At 52.4% G+C, this 26,470-nt stretch overlaps 2 protein-coding genes and 1 long non-coding RNA gene across 6 annotated transcripts; 1 reads left to right on the top strand and 2 right to left on the bottom strand.

Annotated features, from left to right (window-relative positions):
- The first annotated feature begins 10,759 nt into the window (after positions 1–10,759).
- RANGRF (RAN guanine nucleotide release factor) lies at positions 10,760–12,185 on the top strand. 3 transcript variants are annotated; one of them, XM_047833902.1, is made up of 5 exons: positions 10,760–10,960; positions 11,049–11,165; positions 11,383–11,539; positions 11,647–11,732; positions 11,906–12,185. In XM_047833902.1, exons 1-5 carry the CDS (start codon positions 10,884–10,886, stop codon positions 12,027–12,029), a joined length of 561 nt encoding a protein of 186 aa, XP_047689858.1. In that variant the 5' UTR covers positions 10,760–10,883; the 3' UTR covers positions 12,030–12,185. The 3 variants fall into 3 exon arrangements, with proteins under 3 accessions (XP_047689858.1, XP_047689859.1, XP_047689860.1); XM_047833903.1 differs by having other exon boundaries at positions 11,930–12,185; XM_047833904.1 differs by having other exon boundaries at positions 11,383–11,571; positions 11,606–12,185.
- On the bottom strand, positions 11,110–16,237 carry SLC25A35 (solute carrier family 25 member 35). 2 transcript variants are annotated; one of them, XM_047833901.1, is made up of 5 exons: positions 15,011–16,237; positions 14,054–14,119; positions 13,462–13,614; positions 12,943–13,077; positions 11,110–11,320 (listed from the first exon to the last, which is right to left on the bottom strand). In XM_047833901.1, exons 1-5 carry the CDS (start codon positions 15,383–15,385, stop codon positions 11,312–11,314), a joined length of 738 nt encoding a protein of 245 aa, XP_047689857.1. In that variant the 5' UTR covers positions 15,386–16,237; the 3' UTR covers positions 11,110–11,311. The 2 variants fall into 2 exon arrangements, with proteins under 2 accessions (XP_047689857.1, XP_047689856.1); XM_047833900.1 differs by lacking the exon at positions 11,110–11,320 and adding an exon at positions 12,175–12,769 and having other exon boundaries at positions 15,011–16,230.
- Positions 16,238–21,704: 5,467 nt separating this feature from the next.
- On the bottom strand, positions 21,705–26,429 carry LOC125151719 (uncharacterized). Its single transcript, XR_007146933.1, has 5 exons — positions 26,371–26,429; positions 25,855–25,958; positions 22,829–22,972; positions 22,423–22,594; positions 21,705–21,986 (listed from the first exon to the last, which is right to left on the bottom strand). It is a non-coding gene; the product is annotated as an uncharacterized LOC125151719 (long non-coding RNA).
- Positions 26,430–26,470: the final 41 nt, after the last annotated feature.

A 26,470-nucleotide genomic window follows, 5' to 3' on the forward strand; every position in this document is an offset into this window, starting at 1 on the left:
CAGAGGTCACTTCCCCAGGACTTGTGCAACTGGAATGCGTTTGCCCCCTGGAGAGTTCAACATCTTTATTCAGGAAATTTCATTCACCAAGGGGCGCCTGGGCGGTTGATTTCAACTCAGATCTTGATTTCAACTCAGATCGTGATCTCACGGTTCCTGCGTTCAAGCCCCCGAATCGGGCTCCATGCTGACAGTGTGGCGCCTGCTTGGGATTCTTCCCCACCCCCCTCTCTCTCTCTGCCCCTTCTCCATTTGTCCTCTTTCTTTCAGAATAAAAGAAGAGACGGGGCACCTGGGTGGCTCAGTTAAGCGTGGAACTTCGGCTCAGGTCCTGATCTTGAGGTTCATGGGTTTGAGCCCCCTGTCGGGCTCTGTGCTGACAGCTCAGAGCCTGGAGCCTCCTTTGGATTCTGTGTCTCCCTCCCTCTCTCTGCCCCTCCCCCTCTCACGCTGTCTCTCCCTCTCAAAACTAAAAAGCAAAACGTCAAAAAAATAATAAAAAGAAGAGACTGACTAATGAAACAATTTTAAATTACGGCTCTGAAGACAATAAGCATTTCAGGTCTTTTTCTTATTGCTTTGCAAACTGACCTACCCTGAGCAGCGGGAGGGGGTGGGGCTAGTAAGAGTCATTTTTGGCTTTTGCTCATGTCTCCCTGATCGTGGGAAACTATAAGAACCATAGATATGCATATACACGTACACATACACATATACACATACCTATATACATGTATGTATATGTATACATATACGTATACATATGCATACACATGGAAACAGTAGGCCCCAAATGACATTGCTTAGACCTAGTCCCCAAAAGGGGGTTCAAGGGGGCGCCTGGGTAGCGCAGTCGGTTAAGCGTCCGACTTCAGCCAGGTCACGATCTCGCGGTCCGTGAGTTCGAGCCCCACGTCAGGCTCTGGGCTGATGGCTCGGAGCCTGGAGCCTGTTTCCGATTCTGTGTCTCCCTCTCTCTGCCCCTCCCCCGTTCATGCTCTGTCTCTCTCTGTCCCAAAAATAAATAAACGTTGAAAAAAAAAATTTAAAAAACAAAAACAAAAACAAAAACAAAAGGGGGCTCAAAACTTAATCTCATTGCATTGTGGACCTCCCGCAAAATGTAGTCTTAGCCGGTCAGTAATTTCTGGTGGGTGCCAGTGAGTTGGCCACATGGGCCTCCATATTCAAAGGAAGCCGTTGTCTGCGTGATAAGGCCCCTGTTCTTCCCTGTAAGGGAAAGTATCCTTGCCCTTGCCAGGAACAGTCCATTTCTTTCACTAATCACTTTCTTGCCCCCCACCCTCCTTCCATTTGTATGGCTCCTGGGGGGGCCCCCTCTACTCGCTAGATGGGCTGCTCCTGGATTCATGAATCATCTCATAAGGCCGATTAGATCTTCAAATGTAATTTGGTTGATTTTTTTTTTTAAGTTTATTTATTTTTGAGAGAGATTTTTTTCCACCAATGTTTTTTACATTTATAGATGATCTCAAATGCACCATTTGGGAGCCGATACCAAAACTTAGATGTCAAGTTAACTTAGCACTTGATGCAAAAGAAGGGTGGCTTGTGACTGACTGTGGTAGAGAAATTTGTGCATCTGTAGATAGGTTTCGGTTTGGATCACCCTGGCCAAGCAAGACCCACCCTTGGCCACTGCTGAGACTGAGTCCCTGCGGCTTCTCAGCCCGGTCTTTGCTGGTCCTTGACCCAGCTCCTGACTCTGCCCATCCCCTTTGCAAAGATCTTCTATCAAACTCCAGCAGACTACCTGTTCTCTGCCCCTCGTTCTCTCCACGGGAAATGAGCTACTCCAAAATCCACTCCACACCCCTTCCAAGTGGTGGCTTCCATTCTCAGACTTCACACGCTTCCCAGGGAGTTGGAGCTGGGTCCTCCCTGTACCCCTTCTGGATTGTTCTCCACCCCCTTTGAAGAACACCTTGCCCCATTTTAGGCTCATGCCATCCTTTTATATCACCTTCACTCCCTACTTTGTGTTCTTCTGGCTTCCCCATCACTCTGGAAGAGACAGTCACTTGTTCCCCAATGTCTGGTTCCCCTTCTAGAAATAGAACCCCTGAGTATTTTAGCAGGGGTTGTGTCTGCTTAAAATAAAGATGACCTCTCCCAGCTGCCCTTAACAGCATCTGACCAATGAGAGAGAAAACCGTGTATACGACTTCCAAGTGTTCTTAAAGGAAGGGTATATGCTTCTCTTCAGCTATCCTTGCTTCCTGATGTCTAGGTCAAAGGTGTGATGGCCGGAACTCCAGCACCCAGCACCACATTGGGCCATGAGGTAGCTTTTGGAATTGGCATCACGTGGAGCAGAATAACAAGATAGGAGACTGGGTCTCGACACTGAAGACTACATATGAGCCCTGGATGTCTTTCTTTTTTTTTTTTTTTTTTTTTCAAGTTTATTTATTTGAGAGAGAGAGCAGGGGAGGGGCAGAGAGAGAGAGAGAGAGACAAATGATCCGAAGTAAGCTCTGGGCTGACAGCAGAGAGCCAGATGCAGGGCTTGAACTCACGAATTGTGAGCTGAAACCAAGAGTCAGATGCTTGACCGACTGAGCCACTGGGGTGCTTCAAGCCCTAGATGTCATGCTTCTGTCTTGTTTAGCCATATTTGGTTGTTTTCTAACACTTGTAGCCAAACCTTATCCTATGCAACCCTTCCTAATTCCCCCTCATCCTTCAAGGGCATTGGTTCCTGGTTCACATCTTGCCGTCCACCCCAATCCCTTCGGTTATTCTGGATTCATGTCGATGACCATTTAACACTCCGGACCTTTCTCCAATGACTTCGTCCATTCCGCCTTGGCCAACCTTGGGTTTCATCATCACCCAGATCTGCCACACTGGTTCCACTCTTGCTTATTCAAGCTCCCTGCCTCTGACCACAGCCTCCCTTCCTCGCATCTTGTTTCTTTGTTTTTAATTTTTTTAATGTTTATTTATTTTGAGAGAGAGAGAGAGAGAGAGAGAGCGAGCTGGGGAGGGGCAGAGAGAGAGAGGGAGAGAGAATCCCCAAGCAGGCTCGGAGCTGTCAGCACAGAGCCCAACTTGGGGCTCGAACCCACGAACTGTGAGATCATGACCTGAGCCGAAGTCGGACGCTTAGCTGACTGAGCCACCCAGGTGCCCCTCAGCTCTCTTGTTTCTTCATCTTCGGTACTCTGAGATCTTGAAATCATCAGGACCTCCACCTCAATAAACGTCCCCCCAAGCCACTTCCTTCTTCCCCTCTCATCCAACCTCCAGGCATAACCTGTCCAGTGTCCTTTAACTTGACCGAGTATCTTTTTTCGTCATTCCCATGTGACAAAATCCCAACCATCAGCTATCTCATAAATTTATCATTATCCCCTTATGGGGGGAACAAAATGGGAATTAGAGATCAAAGGCAGTAAGAGGAGGCCCTCCAGTCGGGCAATGATAATATACCATGAACCGAAGGGGATGATGACAGCTCTCCACACCTGAGGTCTACAAAAAAGCCACCTATAAGGGTTCCTGGCTGGCTCTGTTGGTAGAGCGTGTGACTCTTGACCTCCAGGTTGTGGGTTCAAGCCCCACGTTGGGGGCAGAGATTACTTAAAGATCTTTTTAAAAAATCTATAGCAACATCTAAAGCTAATAATCAAGTCCTGTCCTTTTTTGGGGTTCCGTCAGTCAACAACTCTCTGATGAAACCCTCTGTTAGACAACGGAAGCTCCACACACCCAAGTCACTGTTGTAATCTATTTTTCTGTGTGCTCCTTCGATCAAAAATCTGTCTCCACCGTGGAGTGTAAGCTCCACGAGAATGAGAACTCCGTCTTTGCTCTCCCCTGGATCCGACCACCTGGAAACGTACCTACCGCCTACTAGGTGCTCAAATCGCTATATGCGGAATGAATTAATAAATGTGAATGTTAAAATTAGGAAAGGTTGATACCCTTTTTTTTTTTTTTTTTTTTTTTTTTTAAGAGAAGAGCAAATTTAGTGAATCTGGCTTGGCTTTTCAGGTCCTCTCAAGGATTTCCCTTTTTTACTTCATCTCTCCAGTCATTCAGAGTGGCAACTTCTTGTCATCACATTAAATGAGGGACACTGTGTGTGTGTGTGTGTGTGTGTGTGTGTGTGTGTTCAGGTGGGGTGGAAGACATGAGAACCCTTAAGTCTTACTGTTTTCCCAATTTTTAAAAACATTTCTTAATGTTTATTTATTTTTGAGAGAGAGAGAGAGAGAGACAGAGAGACAGAGTGCAAGCAGGGGAGAGGTAGAGAGAGAGGGAGACACAGAATCCAAAGCAGGCTCCAGGCTCCAAGCTATCAGCACAGAGCCAGACGCAGGGCTCGAACCCACGGACCGCATGATCATGACCTGAGCTGAAGTCAGAAGCTTAACCAACTGAGCCCCACAGGCGCCCCATCTGGTTTCCCAGTTTAATACCTGCCTGGCAGCCAACAGGATCCAGGGGGCGGGCAAACCTGTTTCCCTACCACCTGCGGTGTTCGAGACGCTGGGGCAGAAATCAAATCAATTTCAGCCTGTCATTGGATATGTGGGGGCAGCACACAGCCAGATGGTGGAGGCCCAGGTACTGCTGGGGTGGGGCTTGGGTTGGAGTCCCGTCTCTGGCTTCAGGAAGGACCTTCCTGTGTGAGCAGCCCACTGGGAGTGCCGGCCACTGTGAGTCAGTCCCCCACCCCCCAGAAGGGGTGGGTGTGTGCGGCTTCGCCTGTCCTGTGGCTACAAAATTCGGCCCAAGCTTTCAGGCTCAGGGAGGGATTCCCCTGAGTGGCTGAGGCCTGAGGGAGGACTAACCTTGTTACAGGAAAGCTCGGGGCGGGGTGGGGGTGGGGGGTGGGGGTGGAGACTTGACTCGCAAAGATGGTGATGTAAGGACTTGAACGAAGGGGTGTCTGGAGTATTAAGTGGGAGAGAGGACAGGCCTGGGGAAAGATCTAACAAGCATATTAGGGAACCTGGAATTTCTCCAGAGAGCAACAGGGAATCTCTAGAAGGGGTCTGTTTCGGGGTAGAGATGGGACTACCACTAGGGCTGCAGGGGAGGAAGACAGAGGAGGGTGTGTGTGGTGGGGGGGGTTCAGGAAGAAGGCGTGGCACTCTCCAGGCAGGAAATGCTGGCCCAGACTGGAGATGGAGAGAAATGGAAGGGTTCCAGGGACAGCAGGAGGCAGAACTCACCAGGAACTGGATGTGAGGGGAGGAGGAGAGCGTGGGGGGGCCAATGGTGGAGCCCAGACTTCTTGCTTGGACCGGCTCCATGATAATCTCATTAACCGTGATAGGAACACTGGGGAGGGGGCACGCTTGGGTCAAGAGGCTGTGCTGTGCTCAGGACGCACCGACGGAGGTATCCAGCGGGCAGCCAGGACACATCTGGGATGGAGGTGAGGATCTGGGAGGCCCTGATGTACTTACGGAAAAGGTTATCCAGAAGGACCCATGACTCACTCTGAGGCTGTGTGCCGTCCGCTAGCTCCGGGCAGAGGGTCCTCAGGAAGAAACGTCACTGAGCCCTGGCACATGGTACTGTCGCCTCCGTGTGACTGGCTACGGACAACCCACGGTGACAAGGAGGAATGGCAGAATCATAGGCACCTGCACTCCACCGTTGGGAGCTGGAGGAAAGGATGCTGTCTCCTCCTGGCCCCACAGCCAAACCCTTCGGTGCCCATGCCCTATTTCTGTCATCGGTGTAGCCATTCTTCTCGGCCAGGCCTCCATCTTGGACACTGATCTCCATGTTTCCTTCCACCTGGGATCACCCAGGTCATGGCTTCCCTTGCTCATGGCTTTTCTGGTGCCGTCTCTTCCTCTCCCTTCTCTACCAGCGCAGCACAGACCCTCATCACCCTGAACTTGGGATATCACACTGACCTCTTATTCTATGTCACCCTAACTGGTCCAACACCAACTGGAAGGTGGCATCAGGTGATACATGTTATAGACTATTTTCCACAAGACCACCTTCACTTCAGATGCCAACTATACATCTCCTGGGTCCCCAAGTCACCCACATTTCTGGCCAAGTGGTTATAAATTCCAGGCTTCCTGCCATGCCCACAGGTTCGATATTTCACTGGAATGACTCACAGAACTCAGGGAAGTGCTCTACTTAGGACTGCTGTTTCACTGCAAGGGTCTGGAAGGGTCCTAGAAGCAGACCTTCTAAGCCCATTCCCCCAGGAGACAAGGGGTATCGCCCTCCTGGCACATCGGTGTGTTTACCATCCAAGAACGTCTCCCTGAGCCTCAGTGTCCAGAGTTTTTACTGGGGCTTGGGGTCTGATTGGGCTGATATCAAGTGGCGCGAACATGGTTGGTCTCTACGGTGTGGCCTACGCTCATCCTGACTCTTCCCTTGCATAAACCATGTAGTCGTCCCATTGGTGCAAGCTAGCAGGGCCCGCCATGAGTAACCAGGAAGCCCCGTCACTTGGAAGATCCCAAGGATTTAGTTTCCCTCTCGGGAATTAAGAAGGAAGGCCAGTCGAGTTCTTTATCTTATGACATCTCTTGACTGGTTTTAACTGGTAAATAACTGCTTGTCTCTTAAGCAATATCCATTCGATAAATATTTATGGACCAGGCCCCGTACAACTCAGTGGGAAGCTAAAGGTAAAAGATGGGTATGGTTGGGGCGTCTGGGTGGCTCAGTCGGTTAAGTGTCTGACTCTTGGCTTTGGCTCAGGTCATGATCTCACAGTTTGTGGGTTTGAGCCCCATGTGGGGCCCCACATGGCTGGGGATTCTTTCTCTGCCTCTACTCCTCTCCCCTGCTTGTGGTCTCTCAATCTCTCTCTCTCTTAAAACAAAACAAAACAAAACAAAACAAAACAAAACAAAACAAAACAAAGCAAAACAACAGAAACCTCCTGGTGCTTAGAATCTACTGAGGATTAGAGCATTACAGCACAGTGAGTATCTACAGTGGGGACAAGGAAGTCAAGCATCATAGGAGCCCTCTGAAGGATCAGTGAACCCTGACAATGAGTTAGCCAGGGAAGAGAGGGAGAAAGTTCTAGGCAGAAGGCACATGTGTAAAAGCACTAAGGCATGAAAGAGAATGACTCAGCCAAAGGGCTAAAGGAAGTTCAGAGTACCTTGCATATAGAGCATGAGGGGAGAAGGGGGAGATACAGGGCTGGAAAGGTCCGTGGGGGGTGGGGGTGGGGGTTCTGGGTGACAGCTATAGAATCATCCCCAATACAAGGGTACATGGTCTTCCTCAAACACTGCCTTCACGATGCCAGGTCTTTGGTTAGAAATCTCCCAGGGCTACCACTGGCTGCCCCAGGACCGTGGGCACCTCTCCGAGGCAGCTTCAACCGGGAAGTGAGGGCACTAATGTCTATAACGTTACGGGATGGAGACTGTTCACCCCAGCTCTCTCGCTCCGTTGGGGGCTCAGAAAGTGACACCGTGTTTCACACATTTTTGGATTTTTTTTCTCAGAGCCTAGTCCACGGCCATGGCACGTACTTCATAGCCGGGTTTGTCTTTTCCTCTTTTTATTAAAAAAAAAAATTTTTTTTTAAGTTTTATTTAAGTAATGTCTCCACCCACCCTGGGGCTGGAATTCACAACCCTGAGATGGAGAGTTGCAGGAGAGCTAGCCAGGCGCCCCCACAGCTGGGTTCCTTACGCTCCGATCAATCAACTTGGATGGGGAAAAAAGTATGCTTATTTCCAATGACCAATCGGAAACGCTTGTTATGCATTTATGCTTATTTCCAATTGAAATTCAGCAGCTCCTACAGTTGTGACTGTAGATACCACAGTAGCAGGAACAGTACCAGAGGCTCTGTCACAATGGCGGCCGCAGATACTGTCACATTACAGGGGTTGCTGATCTCTTGAGGTACGATTTATGTACATTGCCAGTTTGACGTCACACTTTCCAGCCCTGCTGTTAGATCTTGTGAACGTGATATCAGAGAAGCACATCTTGACTCTAACAAGAATCTGGGGGCTCGGGGGCGCCTGGCTGGCTCAGTTGGTTAAGCATCTGACTCTTGATCTCAGCTCAGGTCATCATCTCACGGTTCGTGGGATGGAGACCCGCGTTGGGCTCTGCGCTGACAGCGTGGGGCCTGCTTGGGATTCTCTTTCCCACTCTCTCTGCCTCTCCTCTGCTTGCAAGCACACACTCTCTCTCTCTCTCTCTCTCTCTCTCTCTCTCTCAAAATAAATAAACTTTAAAACAAATCTGGGGTTTTCATTTTGATTACTATATTTACATAGTTTCATTTCCTTTGTAGTCATACATATTTTACTTTATGAATTTGAAAACATTTTCCTGAGTAGGGGTCCATGGGCCTCACCAAACGGCCAAGGGGACACACGGTAGAAAAAAAAAAGGTAAAAAACCTGTGCTTAATAGAAGTATATATGTCACCCTCATTCTTCCTAAAACTGATGTTTGACTTTGGATACTGAGGTCATCTCTCTGGTCCAAGTCCATCACTTCCAATCCCTGGTGCCCTCAAAGGTGCTCTGGGACACCTGTCCCCAGAGAAAACAGCTGTATCAAGTGCATGCAGGGCATCACCTAAGGGAACATCCTAGGGGTATGGAATCCATCAGCTGCAGATCTCTTTCAACCAGTGAGCTGAGAGCCGGACAAACCCTCACACACACCCTCCCTTGGGCCACCTGGGTCTACTGTGACTCGTCCCATGATACCCTTCATCCTAGCGACGGCCAGCTGGACCAGGGATTTCACTCGTGTCTGGCTAGTGGCCTGGGAGGTGGCCAAGCACGAGGGCTTGCCAAACAGGTACTTTCCAGTTGGATGACCCAGTTAGTTTCTGGCTCTTGGGAGACTGCACTTGAACATGCAAGGGGTCAGCAGTCGGGAGGGCCAGAGGAAGTGATCGACACAAAGACAGAGGTAAACGGTGAGAGAAGGGGAACAAAGTCCAAGGTGGAGCTTGCCAAGTGAGGGTGGGGGTCTGGCCCTGTGCCTGTGTCACTTCATGAAGGTCTGCCTCTCACCACTTGCAAGAGCGGACCTAACCCGCGCCCCCAGAGAATTGTGGTGGGCCAGGAATCCCCAGTCTCACACAAGGCTCACAGCACAGCATGACTCCTGGCATGCCAGAGACCCAAATCGATGAAGTGGAGGGCTTTCTCCTCAGTCTCCCTAATCCTGCCTCAATAGGCCCCCACCCCCTGTGCCCAGTGCCAGGGCCCCGTTAACCTCTTTGTCCTTGAAATCCCCTTTCCAAGGGTTCCCTATCTGCTTGACTGCTCACAAAGCAGTTAGAGCTGGTACTGCACAGGTGGGGTTGGGCTGGGGGTGGGGGGAGGTGGCAGGCAGAGATGGGGAGGGAGGGACCAAGAGGTCTGCCACTCCCCACCTGACAGAGACCACATGGAGTAGACCTCTGGGATCTGGCCCCCTTGGTTTCCCTTGCCCAAGCTCCTTCTCTCCCTCTGGGGTCTGTAACACTCCCCTCCTCTCTAGAATTCCTCATGGATCAAACCTAGTCCACTCTCCTTGCCCAGAAACAGATCCAGAGATGCTGCCACGTCCATAGCTCTTTTAATCCTGACATTTTAGAGACGAGGACGTGAGGCTGAGAGAAGTCTGATGCTAGCAGTCAGAAGAGAACAGGCCAAGCTCCTTCGGATGCTCTATAAAGACCCTGCACAAGGCAGCCTCTCCAGCGTCACTGTTCACAGCTGCCTGCTACCTGTTCCTCACTGCACCCTTGCCAAACTGATATGCTAGCCTCTCCCAAAACATGCCGTTTCATCTCCAAGTCTTGGCTCCTGATGATGCCCTGGCTAAAATACCCCTAGGATGGCCTAGTGAATTTTGGGTCAAAGTGTACTCCACGGTTCCCTGGTGAGGCAGGGATCGGGTCCGAATTGCCTCTATACCTCCAGCTTTGGTAAGGGGCCAAAAATGAGGTGTCCCCTGACCCCAGTGCCACTAAATTATTAGGGTCCATAGTATAGTCCCACTTGGAACCCCGTGGGTGGGGTTTATTGAATCATTTAACAATACATAATGGGTCTATTATGTTCTAAACACTCTGCCCGGTGCTGGGGATCAAACGTGAATGGAGACATTAGCTGGCAGGATATCACTGAGCAGACACTTTAAGAACATTCTAAAAATCTATAAAAGAGAAACAACAGAGGGTTTAATACGTTTTTTCCTCCAGGTGCGTGTTGGGGCGGCCACCCTCCCCACTCCCCACCGCGTTCTCAAGGCGAGATTTGAGAGGGATTAAGCATTATAATCCCCGGGTTGGGTCTCGCGTCCAGGAAAGCATGAGGCCTGAATCCTAACCAGGCCCCACACCTGGCCCCACTGTATCCCTAATTCCCCGCATCCGGGAATTAGCGGTCTGGTTTGCAGCTCGCTGCCATCAAGGGGCCCCAAAGAGGGAGTTGAGAGACCCTCAAACTATTCTCCCCGGACTCAGGAGACCCCATCTAGACGCCGGTCCCTGGCACGAGCAAGGACCCCTAACGAGGGTCTCAGGCGACAATCTTTAGGAGGTGCAACCCTTTTTAAAAGAGGAGACGGGTGGGCGCGAGCTCGGGAGCAGGCGGGCATCATTATTCCCAAACCGAGATCAGAGCTCTCAGCAGACGCCGGGGTCGGGGGTGGGGGGCCCCCGGGAGAGCGTGGCTTCCGGGATCCGCCCCGCCGGGCAACGCCCCAAAGACGCAGGCGCCGATTGGCCAACGCGACCGCGGGGCGGGACCAAACGCTAAAGGGGCGGGACTAGGGTGGTCCGGAGACGGCCGGGGCGGCGGCGAAACGCCGGAGGGGAAGCGGCGGGGCCGGACGTGGGTTTTTCGTGCATCTCTGTAGTGCCCGAACCTAGTCCCAGGTGCATGGAGCCCACGCGAGACTATCCGCTGTTTGGGGGGGCCTTCTCCGCCACTCTCCCCCCCGGGGCCATCGACGTGAGGTGAGAAGGCGCGGGCACCGCTGGCCGACGGGGTGGGATGCGGGGAGCGGCGGGGGTCACCCCGGGGGTCTGCCTCGCCTCTCTCCAGCGATCTCCGGCCGGTCCCGAACAATCAGGAAGTCTTCTGCCACCGCGTGACGGACCAGAGCCTGATCGTGGAACTTCTGGAGCAGCAGGCCCACGTGCAGGGAGAGGAGGCTGCGCGGTGAGGGAGGCGGCGCCCGCGCGGCTGGCCAATGGGAGGGCCGGAGCTGGAGGAGTGGGCGGGGCCTGCGGCTGGACGTTTAATCGGGGCAATGAGAACTCCAAGGGCAACACTTTATCACCGGAAGCGAGCGAAGCTCAAAGGACTCAAAGATGCTGGGGGGGAGGGGAGGAGCGGTGAGAGATGCCCCTGCCTGACCCTGCTCCCCCTACTCAAGATACCACTTTGAGGACGTTTGCGGGGCGCAGGAGGCTAGGGCTGTGCAAGTGGAAACTGTGCAGCCCCTCTTTTTGGAGAACCTGGCCCTGAGGGGCTGCTGTCAAGAAGCCTGGGTCCTCTCTGGCAAGCAGCAGGTGGCTAAGGAAAACCAGCAGGTGAGGGCAGGGAATGTGAGATTCCTGGAGGGGTGAAGGGAGTGGCCCCGGCGGGGGAGGGGTGAGGGGGTGGGGTCGGGTAAGCATCCTGACACTGATCCCTTTAGGTAGCAAAGGACGTGACGGTGCACCAGGCCTTGCTGCGGCTGCCCCAGCACCAGACTGATGTCCTGCTCACCTTCAGTCAGCCCCCGTAAGGAGGACAGATAGGACACATGGCTCATGGCTCGGTCCCCAAGAGGATCTGCTGGGAGGGGAGGCGCAGGGAGACTGGCTGGTGGGGTTCTCCTGGAAACAGGAGGTGGGAACTTCCAAACCCCAGGCCTGGATGATGTTCTCTCTCCATCTGTTCCCCCCACCCTCAAGCCCTGACAACAGGTCATTTCTTAGCCCTGAAAATCTGTCACTTCTGCCCTGGAGCCTGGGTGACTTTGAACAGCTGGTGACCAGTCTGACCCTTCATGATCCCGGCATCTTTGGTCCCCAGTAAAGATCCTGAAGTACCGCGTGACGCTGCTGAAGCACATGGGGGCCCCGTTCTGCAAGGGGAGCGAGGGTTTGGAGATACTCCCCTAATTCCTTCCCTGTGCATAAACATAAGACACCTCCTGTCTGCAGAAATAAACTTGCTTTATACCCAAGATAATCTCTGTGCCATTGCATCTAACAAGACACCTGGACCCCCCCCCCCCCCCCCCGCCGGGTTCCCTTTGGTCTTGGAGTGGGCAGTGTAAAGTTTGTGCATCAGAGCAGAAGGGACCCAAGGCTGCCCAAATAAAAGGAGGAAATACTTTGGAGTGACCGGTTCAGCCCTGAGAGAGGGGTATAAAGTGTCCAGGGGGACGGGTAGGGAAGGTTTAAAGAAAGTGACACCCAAGAAAGGGAGGGAAACTATCCCTTGTAGTGATTCAACCCTGAGAAGACAGTTAGGGGGTGGCGTAAGGGGTTCCCTTTGGATGGACGAAAAGATCCGCTGGCCAGAAGTCACGAGAACACAATAGTGGAGGCAGAAGTGTCTAAGGAGTGCTGATGTGGTGGTGTGGGAGGGACTGGCTGTTATTTGGTGTACGTGTGGTAGAGGGTGCGTAACTGGTCCCAGAAGAAGAGGGAAAGGATGGTGTGGGGGCCAAGGCGGAAGTAGGAGGCACCTATACCCTTGTACATGCCAAAAATGCCCTCTGTCCGAGCGGTCTGCCGCAGAGCATCCAGCATCCCCCGGTACATGAGGCCCTGAGAGCAGGTTGGAGAGGGAGGGAGAGCACAGGGAAGGGAATCTGTCAGAGCCCACCAGGGGGCCTCTTCTCGGCAGGCTGCCTTTCTGGCTGTCCCACCTGCCCCCACAATCTGCCTTCTCCCACCCCCTGGCTCTCCCTGCCTGCCGACACTCCAGAGCACTCCCTTACCTTGCCCTGAGAGTCCGTGGGCTGGTTGTAGAGCCTCGTGCTGACCACATCAAACGGCGTCATGGCCAGGACCACCGCCATGCCACTCACCATGGCAGCTGCCAGAGCCACTTTCCAGCTCTGGGGAGGAAGTATCTAAGAGTGGAGGGAGGAAGAGTTTTGTCAGCCAATCATTCGAGGCCTAGGGAAGGATGGGCCCCGTCCTGGGGCCACAGGAGAGAGCTGGTAACTCGGGAAGCTCCCATGCCACCAGTTGTAATACAGCGTGATGACACTTGGAAGGAGGAAGGGCAGGCTGCTTGGGGACTCAGAGACGACTTCTGCGAGGTAAGCGAGGTAAGCGACAAGAGGACTGTGGGAAGGGTGTCAAGAGTCAGTGAGCCCCAAGCCCTCCTGCTGTTCCCTTGTTCCCTCACACTGAATGTCAGCACTGTCCCCTCTGGGGGGGGGGGCCCTTCAGCTTGCCCTTCCCCCCTGCCCACGTTCCCGGGGTGGCCCCACCCCTTTCCCAGGCAGTACCTCCCACTGCGTGATGAGGTCCTTGGTGGATGAGAAGGTGCACAGCTGGGTGGAGGAACCGATGATAACTCGGGGCAGGCCGCCCAGGGCCCCACGCCACAACCCCACCAGACCATGTTTCTGGCCAATCTCGCTTAGCGCCTGAAACATGCCCTGGCAGGGGGAAGACCACGGGGGCGGGCTTCAGTCCCCCCAGCATCAGGGGCTGCCACCTAACACTGCCAGGGAGGGGTCCTTAACAGGCACCCGGTGTCTGGACAACCAGTTCCGTGTGGACTTAAGTCGGCATGTGGCCCCTTCAGGGATCTGCCACCCCCCGTAGTTCCTTTCTTCATCACCCCAGAATAGGGGCAGGAAGCAAGGGAGGACATGAGCAGCTCAGGAGAATGGGATGGGAGAAACAGGTGCAGAGACGTGGAGGAAGTGGGGACCATGGGGGAAAGAGGGTCTGGGCCGACTCCAGGGACGCAGTGGGGCTGAGCTGGTGGACCAGGCAGAGCCAGGGCTGGGTTGCAGTTGTTGGGGGCAGGCAGAGAGCTGGGGGGCAAGGGGTGCGGGGGGCAAGGAGCCAGTGGGGCTGGAAAACCCTCACCTGATGCTTATACTGGTGCCCTACTGCAATTTCCGAGGCTGCTTGTGCCTGTAGGTGTGTCTTCACCTGGGGACGAGAGAGTATCACAGCCTCCAGCCCGGGGGCCACCCTCCCACCCCAAAGACCCGAACGCCTGACCCCCTCACACTTCCTCTGGGGTGTTCGGCAAGGTATATCCTTTTAATCTGATAATTATTGTTGTTCCCACTTAACAAATTGGTCATGAGACTCTGTGTCCCTTGGCTCCAGTCCCAGGGGATGGATCCCTTAGCACGGAGAAGACACCCCACCCCCTCTACATCCTCCTTCCCTTGGGGTGGTAGGGTGGGGGATGGGGAGGCTGGGGAAAGGCAACATTTCCTAAGACTGTTCCCGTATGGCAACACTCTGGTGTTCGGCCTCTCATGCCAGCTCTTATTCTCAGACTGGATCTCCAGACACCACTGTGAACCAGCCTGCCCATCAAACTGGGGCAGGTTGTGAGGGGTCATCTGTAAAACTTGCTCTCTGGCCCCCAAACCCCACGGGGGCATGTGGAGGCTGATTTTTGAAGGGGTCACTGTCCCTGAATCTCATACCCTGAGAGCGAGACCAGACAGACTGCCTCTCTTACAGAACTGACTGCCTCCCAGGATCTTCCAAGAGGAACCCTAAGCAAGGCCTAATCCTAGCAATAAGCAGCCGTGTGACCTTGAGCTGGTCACTTCCCCTCTCTGGGCCTCAGGCTATTGACCCTTCATCCATTCCAGAAAACTCAAAGGAGAACACTGCGGGATTCTAATTCTGTGATGCCCGGAACTTTCCTTGATCCCCTACACCCGCTGATGTATGGTGCTCAAATTCCCCATCATCCCCTGCACGAACCCACTTCCAAGCTCAGTATCAGCTTGTGCAGGCCCGGGCCCACCCGACACCAAGTGTCTGCCTGAAGGCCCCAGGCAAGATCCTTCTTCTCACCATGTAGATGGGGCTCCCCAAGTAGGCTCCCATGACCCCAGCCAGGGCCCCAGCTGCTGCGCTTCGGGGAGGGCTGAGGGTGCCTTCGGCAGTGTGCAGGTAGCCTCCAGCCTCAGCCAGCCCGTAGGTGCCCAAGCGGATGCCATTCATCAGGAACTGGTATAAGAGGGCGGGGGCCAGTCCCTTCTGCAAGGCAGCCAGGCCGTCCACCCTGCCGATGGTGATGAAGGCGTGGAAGACGTTTCGGTAGTGCCGCTGGTAGGTGCCCGGGGCCTGCAATTCTCCCTGCAGCTGCATCCTGGTCTTTACCACTTCCAGGGGGTTGGTGAACAGACAGGCCCCGCAGGCTGCCAGGCCGCTCATCAAGAAGTCCATGGTGGGGTAGCAGTAACAGGAAGTGGCCCAGGAGTAAAAAAGTAAAACTGAGCTTCAGAAACGGGAGGGTGAGAAATCAGGGGGAGGGCCTCAGTCTTAGCAGTCCGGGCTGCAGGAGATAGGAATTGAGAGGTCTGGAGCGGAGACTGTTAGGGTCAAATGTCAAGAGGTCAAGGGTTAGCTGGAATTTGGGAGTCAGGAGCTGGCAAAGAGAGAAGAAAAAGGAGTTTAGGAGAGCCTGGTGAGAAGGTTATGGCAGGGCTCTGTCGGTCAAGGATTTGAGGCCAAGGAAGGGCGGAAGTCAGGAGGATGGCAGGTGGAATGATGAGGATGGTCGGCTACGGGGGCCCAGGAGCAGGGGAGGGAAATGCGGATTCGGGAGATGGGAGCCGGAAGGAAGGAAAAAGAAAAACAGCAGGTTACGGAGGAAAAGGATCCTGGAGAAGATCGGTGGCGTCCCGGGGAAGGCAACGGGATCGATCTGTATCGGGGAAGCAAGTCGGGACTCCAGCCCGGGATAAGCGTCCCCGGGCAGCTGCCGAAGCCCGCTGCAGCTCCGGCCAGGGGTAGCCAGCGGAGGCCGGGCCGCCACACTCCAGTCACTGGAGCGCGGCGCCCAATCGGGAGCCGGGGAGAGCGGCAGCCGGGAGCGCCAGCCAATCAGCGCCGAGCCGGCTCCGCAGCCAATGGGAGGTGCTCTGGACGACCCGGCCCCCGGAATCCTGGGAGAGGCTGTTGAAATTAACTCTCCCCACGCCGGCGCCGGCGCCGGCGCGGCGGACGGGAAGCTCCGGGAGGGGCGTTGGGGGAGCAGAGCTTGTATCTCCCGCGGGGAGGAGAGGCTGGACCCAGGGCTCCTGGGCTGGGGTTTGGGGCTGCTCCTCTCGCGGGCCGAGGGCGCCCCTCCCTTCGCCTTCTGTCCGGGTCTGCGTCAAACTGTGGATCCGCTCCCTCCTGGGTTCCGGCGCCAGGTGAACCCGGAGGCTGCGGCTACGCCCGCAGGTGCAGATGGGGGACACACCTGCTGGACCGGATGGGTCTCTTGAGGCTGTGGAGAGTATTCGTAGGCTCCAGCGCCGGGGTGTGGTGGCTGCGGGCCCCGAAGGTTGGCGTGGGAGCGCAGTCAACCCTGAGCTCTTGATCCTCGCGGCAATCCAGAGGCGAAGGGCGGACAGGGCAAGGCAGGGGGTTAGTTCCCCGGGCTTAGGTTTACACTGTCAGCTTGGGGGTGGGGGGGTGGGGAGCCTGGGATCCTGGACCCCTGTCTTTGCTCACGAGTCCGCTGACAGTTAATCACGAGAGAACTGAGGAAAGAGGTTGGGTTAGCTAGCAACCCTGGGAAGGGGTGGAAGGAGAAAGAAGGCTTGGGAGAAAGAAAGCAGGATGGGGGGTGTCATCTTTGGGAGGGAGGGAGGGAGGAGGAGGAGGAGGCAGAGGCTGCCTGCCTGTGTGTGAGTGAGGCAGCCACCAGATTTAGACTCATCGCCTCTGGAGTTCCAGTTTGGGTCCTGTTGTGCACGGGTTCAGTGACCTTAGGCAAGTTACTTAACATTTCAGACCTTCCTTTCTAAACAGGAATGATAATTATCTATTGCACCGACCTGAGTGCAAGTGTTGGACCTGTACTAAGTGCTCAGTTACCAGGTTTCCAGAAAAGCCGGGAGCTGTCAGACTCCTGTGCCCTGTGCCCTCCAGTGTCTTGTTCCCACTGCCCGGAATGTCCCTTCCTTCTTTTGGCGATTCCCAAACCATTCTTCACCTTGACCTTTACTTCTCCTGACACTTGAAGCTTTTTCAAGTTCACTACTTTCAGCCATTTCCATCTGGCTTTGCTCCTCAAGCATTTACCCACATTTTTCATTTTAATTAGCAATTGTTTACTCCCGGACTCCTTCACCTCCCTGGGAGTTCTTGGATGCCCCAGCCCACCCCTAGACCCTGAGTCATATCTATCTCACCATTGTACTGCTACCTCATTGAGCAGTTCAGATGAGGCAGGAGGGGTGGAGGGTAAAGTAGCACAGATAATGGGGCTTCTCAGGAGGGGCTCTGAGTCTTCTGGAAATTTCCAAAGAATGCTCTTAGAGTTCTCCACCCGGTGGACGGGATGAGAATTTTTTTTTAATGTTTTTATTTATTTTTGAGAGAGAGAGAGAGAGAGAGAGAGAGGCAGAGCATGAGCAGGGGAGGGGCAGAGAGAGGGGGAGACACAGAAGCAGGCTCCAGGCTCAGGCTCTGAGCTGTAAGCACAGAGCCCAACGCGGGGCTTGAACTCACAGAGTGTAAGATCATGACCTGGGCTGAAGTCGGACACTTAACCGACTGAGACACCCAGGAGCTCTGAGAATTAATTATTATTTTAATCCTGGAGTTTACACCAGTGGTTCTCAAAGTGTGGTCCCTGGAGCAGCAGCAGCACCTGGGAATTCCCTAGAAATGCAAATTCTCTAGTCTTGCCTTAGACTTCCGGCACCAGGAACTCAGGAGGTGAAGACTGACTGACTACTCCGTTCAACAAGCCCTGTAGGTTATCCTGATGTGTGCTGAAGTTTTAGAATCATTAGCTTAGGGGCGCCTGGGTGGCGCAGTCGGTTAAGCGTCCGACTTCAGCCAGGTCACGATCTCGCGGTCCGTGAGTTCGAGCCCTGCGTCGGGCTCTGGGCTGATGGCTCAGAGCCTGGAGCCTGCTTCCGATTCTGTGTCTCCCTCTCTCTCTGCCCCTCCCCCGTTCATGCTCTGTCTCTCTCTGTCCCAAAAATAAATAAACGTTGAAAAAAAAATAAAAAAAAAAAGAATCATTAGTTTAGGCCTTTTGTCTTTAATATCTAGATACCCTAGAGATAGACTACTTTTATAGTATTATTTTTAAAAATACCTTAATTTTGGGGTGCCTGGGTGGCTCAGTCAGTTAAGCGTCCGACTCTTGGTTTTGGCTCAGGTCATGATCTCACAATTCGTGGGTTCAAGCCCTGCGTTGGGCTCTGTGCTGACAGCTTGGAGCCTGGAGCCCGCTTCAGATTCTGTGTCTCCCTCTCTCTCTGCCCCTCCCCCTCTCATTCTCTGTGTCTCTCTCTCTCAAAAATGAATAAACATTTTTTAAAAAGGGTTTTTTTAATAGCATAAATTTTAGAAGTCTTAAATTTACAGAAAAGTCATGGGGCGCCTGGAGGGGCTCAGTTGGTTAAGTGTCCAACTTCAGCTCAGGTCACGATCTCACAGTTTGTGAGTTCGAGCCCTGCATCAGGCTCTGTGCTGACAGCTCAGAGCCTGGAGCCTGCTTTGAATTCTGTGTCTCCCTCTATCTCTCTCTGCCTCTCCCTGGCTCACACTGTCTCTCTCTCAAAAAAATAAACATTAAAAAAATTTTTTAAAAACAAATTTACAGAAAAGTTGTAAAAGTTGTAAAGATACTATGAGAGTTCCCATATTACCCCCATCCAGTTTCCCTTGTTATTAACATCTTGTGTTAATATGATATATTGTTATAATAACGGACTGATATTGACACATTATTATTCATTAGAGTCCATATTTTACTCGGATTTTCTTCATTTTTGCTTCAACTTCTTTTCCTGTTCCAGGATCCCATGCAGGGCACGTACCACATTATACTTAATTGTCATATTTTCTTAGGCTGGAAATCTGTCTTAGCTGTGACAATTTATCAGATTCTCCTTGTTTTTGATGACCTTGACAGTTTTTTGATGACCTTGACAGTTATTTGATGACCTTGACAGTTTTGAGGAGTCCTGCGTTAAGGATTTTGTAGCATGTTCTCTGCATTCTCAGGATTGATTGAGGGCTTTTTGTCTCATGATTTTCTTTCTTTCTTTTTTCTTTTTCCCCCCTCATGATTGAACTGAGGTCATGGGTTTTTGGGAGGAAGACCACAGAGGTAAATGTCGTTTATCACATCATATCAAGGGTGCCGCTGGATGCATACTGTCAAAGTGGCTTCTCACTGTGGGTGTTGATCTTTTCTTTTTTTTTACATTTATTTATTTTTGAAAGACAGAGACAGAGCACTAGTCAGGGAGGGCTAGAGAGAGAGGGAGACACAGACTCCAGGCTCTGAGCCGTCAGCAGAGAGCCCGATGTGGAGCTCGAACTCATGGACTGTGAGATCATGACTTGAGCCGAAGTCGGATGCTTAACTGACTGAGCCACCCAGGCGCCCCTGTTGCTGTCGATCTTGATCACCTGGATCAGGTACCCTTTGTCAGGGGTCTCCGTTGCAAAGCTATGATTTTGTCCTCCTCTGCAAACTGTACTGTTTGGAGGGAAGTCACTATGCACAGCCCACACTTAAGGGATGGAGAGTTAGACTCCGCCTCCTCGAGGGAGAAATATCTGCGCAATTTATTTGGAATTAATGCACGGAAGAGTTGTCTCCCTCATTTATATATTCATTTATTCAACTATTGATTTCTATCAGTATGGACCCACGGATATTTATTTTATACTTTGGGTTATAATCCCATATACTTTATTTTGTCGCTCAAAGTGTTCTAGCTTTAGCCTTGGGAGCTCTTTCTTTCATGGACCATGCTTTCCGTGTTGTATCCAAAAACATATCGCCAAACCCAAGGTCACCTGGATTAGCTCCTGTATTTTTCTTCTTGAAATCTCAGAGTTTTACATTTTACGTCATAGGTCTATAGTCTTTTTTTGAGCCTGGATGATGTAAGGCCTGTGTCTAGATTCATTTTTAAAAATTTTTTTATGTGTATTTATTTTTCAGAGAGTGAGACAGAAAGAGCATGAGTGGGGGAGGGGCGGAGAGAGAGAGACACACACAGAATCCGAAGCAGGCTCCAGGCTCCCAGTTGTCAGCACAGAGCCCGACGTGGGACTCCAAACTCACCGGGGTTCGAACTCACAGACTGTGAGATCATGACCTGAGCCGAAGCCGGACGCTCAACTGACTGAGCCACCCAGGCGCCCCCTTTTTTAAACATGGATGTCAGACTGTGCCAGGAACTTTTATTGAGAAGAGTATCCTTTCTCCACCCAACTGCCTTTGCTCTTTTGGTTAACATCAGTTGAATATATCCGTGTGGGCCTATTTCTGGGCTCCGTATTCTCTCCCGTTGATCCTTGCATCATTTCTTTTGCTAACACCGTGTCGTCTTGATGACTATAAACTGTCACCATTTTTTGCTGGGTGTGAATGTCCTGAGACCAATTCGAGAGGAGCGGAGGGGGGACCCAAAGGTGGACCCCAGGTGCCCGGGGGAAAGGGTGGGACCACAGAGAGGGGTAGGGAGCATGATGCAGCGTGTGGAGAACACTGGGTTGTGCCTCGTCTCCACCTGTGCTGGGGTGGCCTGGACACCGATGGGTTCCTTTGGCAGCCAGGTCCCACACCTGAAGTGCTCAGACTCCTCCACCTGGTGGCAGTTGGACCGAATCCTTTATCCTTACCAACATCAGAACCTATCTCTATGGGGCGCCTGGATGGCTCAGTCGGTTAAGCATTCCATACAGAAAAGGAGGCCCGGGGATTGTGTGCTTCCAGAAGGTTTCTTCATTTTTTTTTAATTACTTATTTTTGAGAGAGACAGACAGACAGACAGAGCATGAGCAGTGGAAGGGCAGAGAGGGAGAGGGAGACACAATCTGAACCAGGCCCCAGCTGTCAGCACAGAGCTCGACGGGGCCTTGAACCCACAGACCGTGTGAGATCTTGACCTGAGCTGAAGTTAACCAATTGAGCCACCCAGGCGCCCCACTCCCGGAAGGATTCTATTGGAGTTCAAGGTCCCGGCCCTACCAGACACCAGTGGGACTCAATATTTCTTTCACCGAGAGCTCCTCTCCCCTCATAAGGATTTTTTTTTTTTTTTTTTTTGGTTATAAGTGACGGAAACCCTACTCAAACCAGCTTACAGAACAGGAATTTGTTGACTCACATCACAGAAAAGCACAAACACAGATAGGATTTCAGGCCAGCGGGATCAGGGACTCACCTCTGTGTCTCAGCCTCTCCCTTGTGTTGGTTTTATTCTCAGGTACCCCACGGAGTAGCCCTAGGCCTGTGCCTCATCACCTTAGCATCCCCAGAGGAGAGACAGCGCTTTGGTTGTCTATCGCTGCATAACGAATCAACCCAAGACTTAGTGGCCTGACACACAAACCATTTCTTTGCTCAGGAGTCTGTGGATCAAGAATTTGGGCTGGGGCACCCAGGCGGTTAAGCGTCCGGCTTCGGCTCAGGTCATGATCTCACGGTTTGTGGGTTCAAGCCTCGCGACGGGCTCTGTGCTGACAGCCCAGAGTCTAGATCCTGCTTCTGATTCTGTGTCTCCCTCTCTCTGCCCCTTACCCATTCATGCTCTGTCTCTCTCTCTCAAAAATAAATAAACGTTAAGAAGAAGAATTTGGGAGGAAAAAAAAGGATTTGGGCAGGGCTCAGTGTGGATGCCCTGTGTGGTATTAGTTGGGTGGGGCTGGAGAATCCAACATGGCCTTCTCACGTGTCCTAAGATCTCCATCCTAGCTGATGGCTGGGGCATCCTGGTTCTCCAAGTGGCTTCTCCCTCCACATGGCCGGTCACCATTCAGTAGTCTCACCGACATTTCTGTGCACGACGGCTGGCTCCTAAGAAAACAAAGATGAAGCTGTCAGTCCTCTTCAGGCCCAGGCCCCGAACAGGCACAGTGTCATTCTTCACGTTCTCTTGATCAAAGCAGGTCACGGGGCCAGCCCAGGTTGAATTGGAGGGAAAATAAATTCTTCCTCTCTCTTGTCTTTACGTTTATTTATTTGGAGAGCGAGAGCACACAAGCTGTGGATGGGCAGAGAGAGAGGGAGACAGGATCCCAAGCCGACTGCACACAGTCGGCATGGATCCTGACATGGGGCTCGAACTCACAGACTGCAAGATTGTGACCTGAGCCGAGATCAAGAGTCAGTTGCTTGGCCGACTGAGTCACCCTAAATTCTTCCTCTTAATGAGAAGAGTGTCAGAGTCCCATTGCAAAAGGGAATTTGGGATGGGAGGGACTGTTGCAACCATCTTTGGAAAATAACCTACCAGAGAGCGTAGAATGTCTTTTTCAATGATTGGCGCCTACGTCCTGCGTGGATTATGCTTTGGCCCTGCGTGTGTCACAGGCTCACCCCTGAATCAATCTCGGTGGCTAGGGAAGAGAGCGCGTGTTGGCTGGCTGCTTCTGGGCCATGTGGACTAGAATGATGGTGGCTCCCTGAAGGAGAACCAGGTACCAGAAGGTGGGCGTGGGTGAGGAAATGGTCCAAACCATTTCTGTCCGCCCCCGCCACCCCCACTCAGAAACCTTCTGTGCCTGTTCCTCCAGCCTCCTAACCTTCTTTCCATTTCAGCCAAGACTCTCTCCCCACAGTTCTCCAGATGGGCCCACTCTCTGTGGTCCCCCCAGATGGGCACCCATGCCTTGCCTCTTGGCCTGGCCAAGCCCTACCTGATTTTCAAGGAACAGTCTAAGTGTCTCCTAGGGTTCCTCCGTGAATCACATTTCAAACTGCAAGCGTTTTGCACAGAAAAGGATGTGCGTTGCAGCCTTGATTGTAATGACAAAACCTGAAAGCGACCCACACGTCCGGCCCTAGGGAATGAATTACAATAGTCAAGATTCTTTCAGCAATAAGTGACAGAAACCCAGCTGAAACTAGCTTAAGCATGAAAGAATTTAGTGGCTCCGGAAATGGGGTGGTCCAGTGGACAAAAATGAGTTGTCAGGCCCCCTCCATTCTCTTGTCTCTGCTTCCCTGGGGTATGGGGCTCATTTTCTCCCCATTGAATTGACTAGGGTGGGGATGGCGGGTGGGGTGGGGGAAAGGCCAAGTCTGATGGCGCTAGACTTAACCTTGTTCCTGCTTTGTGCCCTTGGAGGAAAGAGAAAGCGGCTCTTTCCCAGGGAGGCTGTCCCTGCTTGGGTGACTCCTGCATTCCTGGGCCATTCTCTGTGGCCAGAGGATTGACCAAACCTGGGTCAGATGGCCTGGAGGAGACTGCTGTGGTTGGCTGTCCCACTGGAACCATATGGAGTGGGGTGGGGGTGGAGGCGTGAAGCATTTCCTAGAAGACTTTTACTGTTCTTACCAAGGTGGTAAAACCTAGTTGATGCAATATTATATTCCAGGAAAAGCTGTAGTTACGAAGACCGTGTAGCAACATGACAAAGGGTCATAAAGCAATGCTAAAGAGAAGGCAGAATACAGACTCGAAACGATGATGGTGTCCCTGGAATATGGAAAAATAGAAAGCTTTTGCCTTGGTGGGGGTGGGACGCTGTATTACTACATGAAAAAACCCTCACTACCTTTGCAAAAGTATTTGCACAACAAATACGTGTCCGTACAAAAATAATCTGGTGGGTGTCGCACGGTATGACTTTCAGAGCTCAGTTTCTTTTCGAATGAGACGGCGCACACATATAAATAAACAGACGGTGATTTTATAGCTCTGAAAAGTCGTGTGTTTTTTTTTTTTCGTCCTTGTGGTTGCTTTGAGCAGTGGGGCCCAGTAGAGCCTCTTGGTCAGGAATGTTAGAACATTCCGAGTGCAGTCCCAGGGAGCTTCAGTTTGGGGGAGGAGGGGACATCTCTCACCAACAGCTAGGCAGATAGGAGGCCTCCGGATGGGTCAGTCAGGACAGAGAGAGGCAGCGGGAAAGTGAGGGAGGACAGCGAAGGGCCCAGGGGGGTCCAGTCCACTCCATTCCTCTTCTGCCGGCATCCCCACTCACCCCTGGGTTTTTTTTTTGTTTTTTTTTTTTTTTTTTAAATTTTTTTTTTTTTTCAACGTTTATTTATTTTTGGGACAGAGAGAGACAGAGCATTAACGGGGGAGGGGCAGAGAGAGAGGGAGACACAGAATCGGAAACAGGCTCCAGGCTCTGAGCCATCAACCCAGAGCCTGACGCGGGGCTCGAACTCCCGGACCGCGAGATCGTGACCTGGCTGAAGTCGGAGGCTTAACCGACTGCGCCACCCAGGCGCCCCGCCCCTGGGTTTTAGAAAGTCTCAAGTGCCATTCATGTTTGCAGCTAATAACCAGCAATTTGGGGTTACGCTGTTTATTTATTTGTTTATTTTAAAAGTTTATTTATTTTGAGAAAGAGAGAGAGAGAGAGAGAGCAGGGTGGGAGCAGAGAGAGGGAGAATCCCAAGCAGACTCTGCCCTGTCAGCAGCATGGAGCCTGACGTAGGGCTCAAACCCACCAACCACAAGATCATGACCTGAGCCGAAACCAAGAGTCGGACACTTCACCGACTGAGCCACCAAGGTGCCACTATTATTTATTTATTTTTATTTGAGAGAGAGAGAGGGAGGGAGTGTGTGTGTGTGAGTGGGGGAGGAGAGTGGCAGAGGGAGAGAGAGAGAGAATCTTAAGCAGGCTCCATGGTCAACTCAGAGCCCGACACTGGGCTTGATCCCACAACCCTGGCTCAACCCACTGAGCCACCGAGGTGCTGTCCTTATTTTTATTTTTTAAAGTAAGCTCTACATCTAATGTGGGGCTTGAACTCACAACCCTGAGATCACGAGTTGCACGTTCTACCGACCGGGCCTGCCAGGTGCCCCTTGGGTTATCTTTTTTTAATGTTATTTTTGTAAGTAGCAAAATGAATAAGATATTCCCGTTTTGGTTAAAACACACACACACACACACATGACAGGATTCTTTTGGCTACTTACGTGTATTCAGCTTTCTTGATTGGGTCTGTGAGATACTCTTGGAAAGATTTCCTCTCCCTGAAAGTCCAAAAGGATCTAGAGATGAGGGCTGGGAGGTTAGATTCCTGGTCCTGGTGTGTGTGTGTGTGTGTGTGTGTGTGTGTGTGTGTGTGTTGGGAAACAGGTGGGATCAACAGAATCGTGGAAACGGTCTGTAGGGAAGGAGAGTCAGAGACTAGTAGACCTATGGGGAGGATTCAATTTGTGTCAATTCCCAAAACATTAAGCACCTATTATTATTTTTTTAAATATTTATTCATTTTTGAAAGACAGAATGAGAATGGGGAAGGGGCAGAGAGAGAAGGAGACACAGAATTTGAAGCAGGCTCCAGGCTCCAAGCAGTCAGCAAGGAGCCCCACGCGGGGCTCGAACTCACAGACCGCAAGATCATGACCTGAGGTGAAGTCGGCCGCCCAACCGACTGAGCCACCCAGGCGCCCCTAAGCACCTATTATTATATGCCTGACCCTGTTCCAGAACTTGGGGATAGATACATCAGTGAGCAGAACATAAAGATCCTGCCACCAGGAAGCTTACTTTTTAACACGGAAAGGTAATTAACTATAAACAGAATTTGTCAATTTGAGAGCACAGATTTTGGTGCGTCACAAGCAATGGTTGCCAGCGGGGAAAGAAGGCAGGTCGGGAATGGGGCAGGAGGCGGCGGCTGGCAGTTTCAGAGTGGTGGGGCAGGCCTCGTGAGACGGTGGTCTCTGAGCAGTGACTTGAAGAAGGGAGGGACTCACCCATGGGGATGTCTCCGGAGGCAGGTTTCCAGGCTGCAGGCCCGGACAGGGATGGGCGGAGGGTAGGTCGGGTAGCGCCTGGCAGGTCGCTGCGAGAATTTTGCCTTTCACGTGGAGGAGAAAAGGGGTCAAACACTTTTATACCAGTTTTCCGGCTTTTCTTTCCAGTATCTTGTTTGGGTGTGGGCGCGAAGATCTAGAAAGAGCGGCACTGGGCGTGGGCAGAGGCCCCCGGATTTCATAACCGCCCTTGTATCTTCCTCCCACCAGCCTGGATCCAGGCTAGGCGGGGGTTCGCTTCACCCTGTTTTTATGGCACACCCCCAGCCCCTCAAGCACAGAGCAAATTAGAGGGGAGAGGGTCCCCCGCCCACCCAGCCTCAGGGGGTGCTGACTGCACAGGCCAGTCCACATCAAAGCCTCCCAGTGGGAAAGGGAGAGTCAGGGGCTGGGACCCAGAGAGAGGTGGGCAGAGAAGGGTGAACAGGCAGGGGTCCCAGCAAATGTCACACCCACCTGGAGGAGACCGGGGTCTCAGGTCTCCGACCTCCTTCCCACTGGAGGCCCTCTCCCCCTGCCTCCCTCCCCCCGCCCCCATGCACACATGCACACACGC

The sequence above is a fragment of the Prionailurus viverrinus genome, chromosome E1 (assembly GCF_022837055.1).
Source record: "Prionailurus viverrinus isolate Anna chromosome E1, UM_Priviv_1.0, whole genome shotgun sequence".
In the NCBI taxonomy this organism is placed as follows: Eukaryota; Metazoa; Chordata; class Mammalia; order Carnivora; family Felidae; genus Prionailurus; species Prionailurus viverrinus.

Coding starts and splice junctions, on each gene's coding strand:
- RANGRF (XM_047833902.1), top strand. CDS start 10,884: ATGGAGCCCACGCGAGACTATCCGCTGTTTGGGGGGGCCTTCTCCGCC. Junction 11,166..11,382: donor CAGGGAGAGGAGGCTGCGCG/GTGAGGGAGGCG, acceptor CCCCTACTCAAG/ATACCACTTTGAGGACGTTT. Junction 11,733..11,905: donor CTCACCTTCAGTCAGCCCCC/GTAAGGAGGACA, acceptor CCCACCCTCAAG/CCCTGACAACAGGTCATTTC.
- SLC25A35 (XM_047833900.1), bottom strand. CDS start 15,385: ATGGACTTCTTGATGAGCGGCCTGGCAGCCTGCGGGGCCTGTCTGTTC. Junction 13,078..13,461: donor ACCTCATCACGCAGTGGGAG/GTACTGCCTGGG, acceptor CTCCACTCTTAG/ATACTTCCTCCCCAGAGCTG. Junction 12,770..12,942: donor CCACGGACTCTCAGGGCAAG/GTAAGGGAGTGC, acceptor ACCTGCTCTCAG/GGCCTCATGTACCGGGGGAT.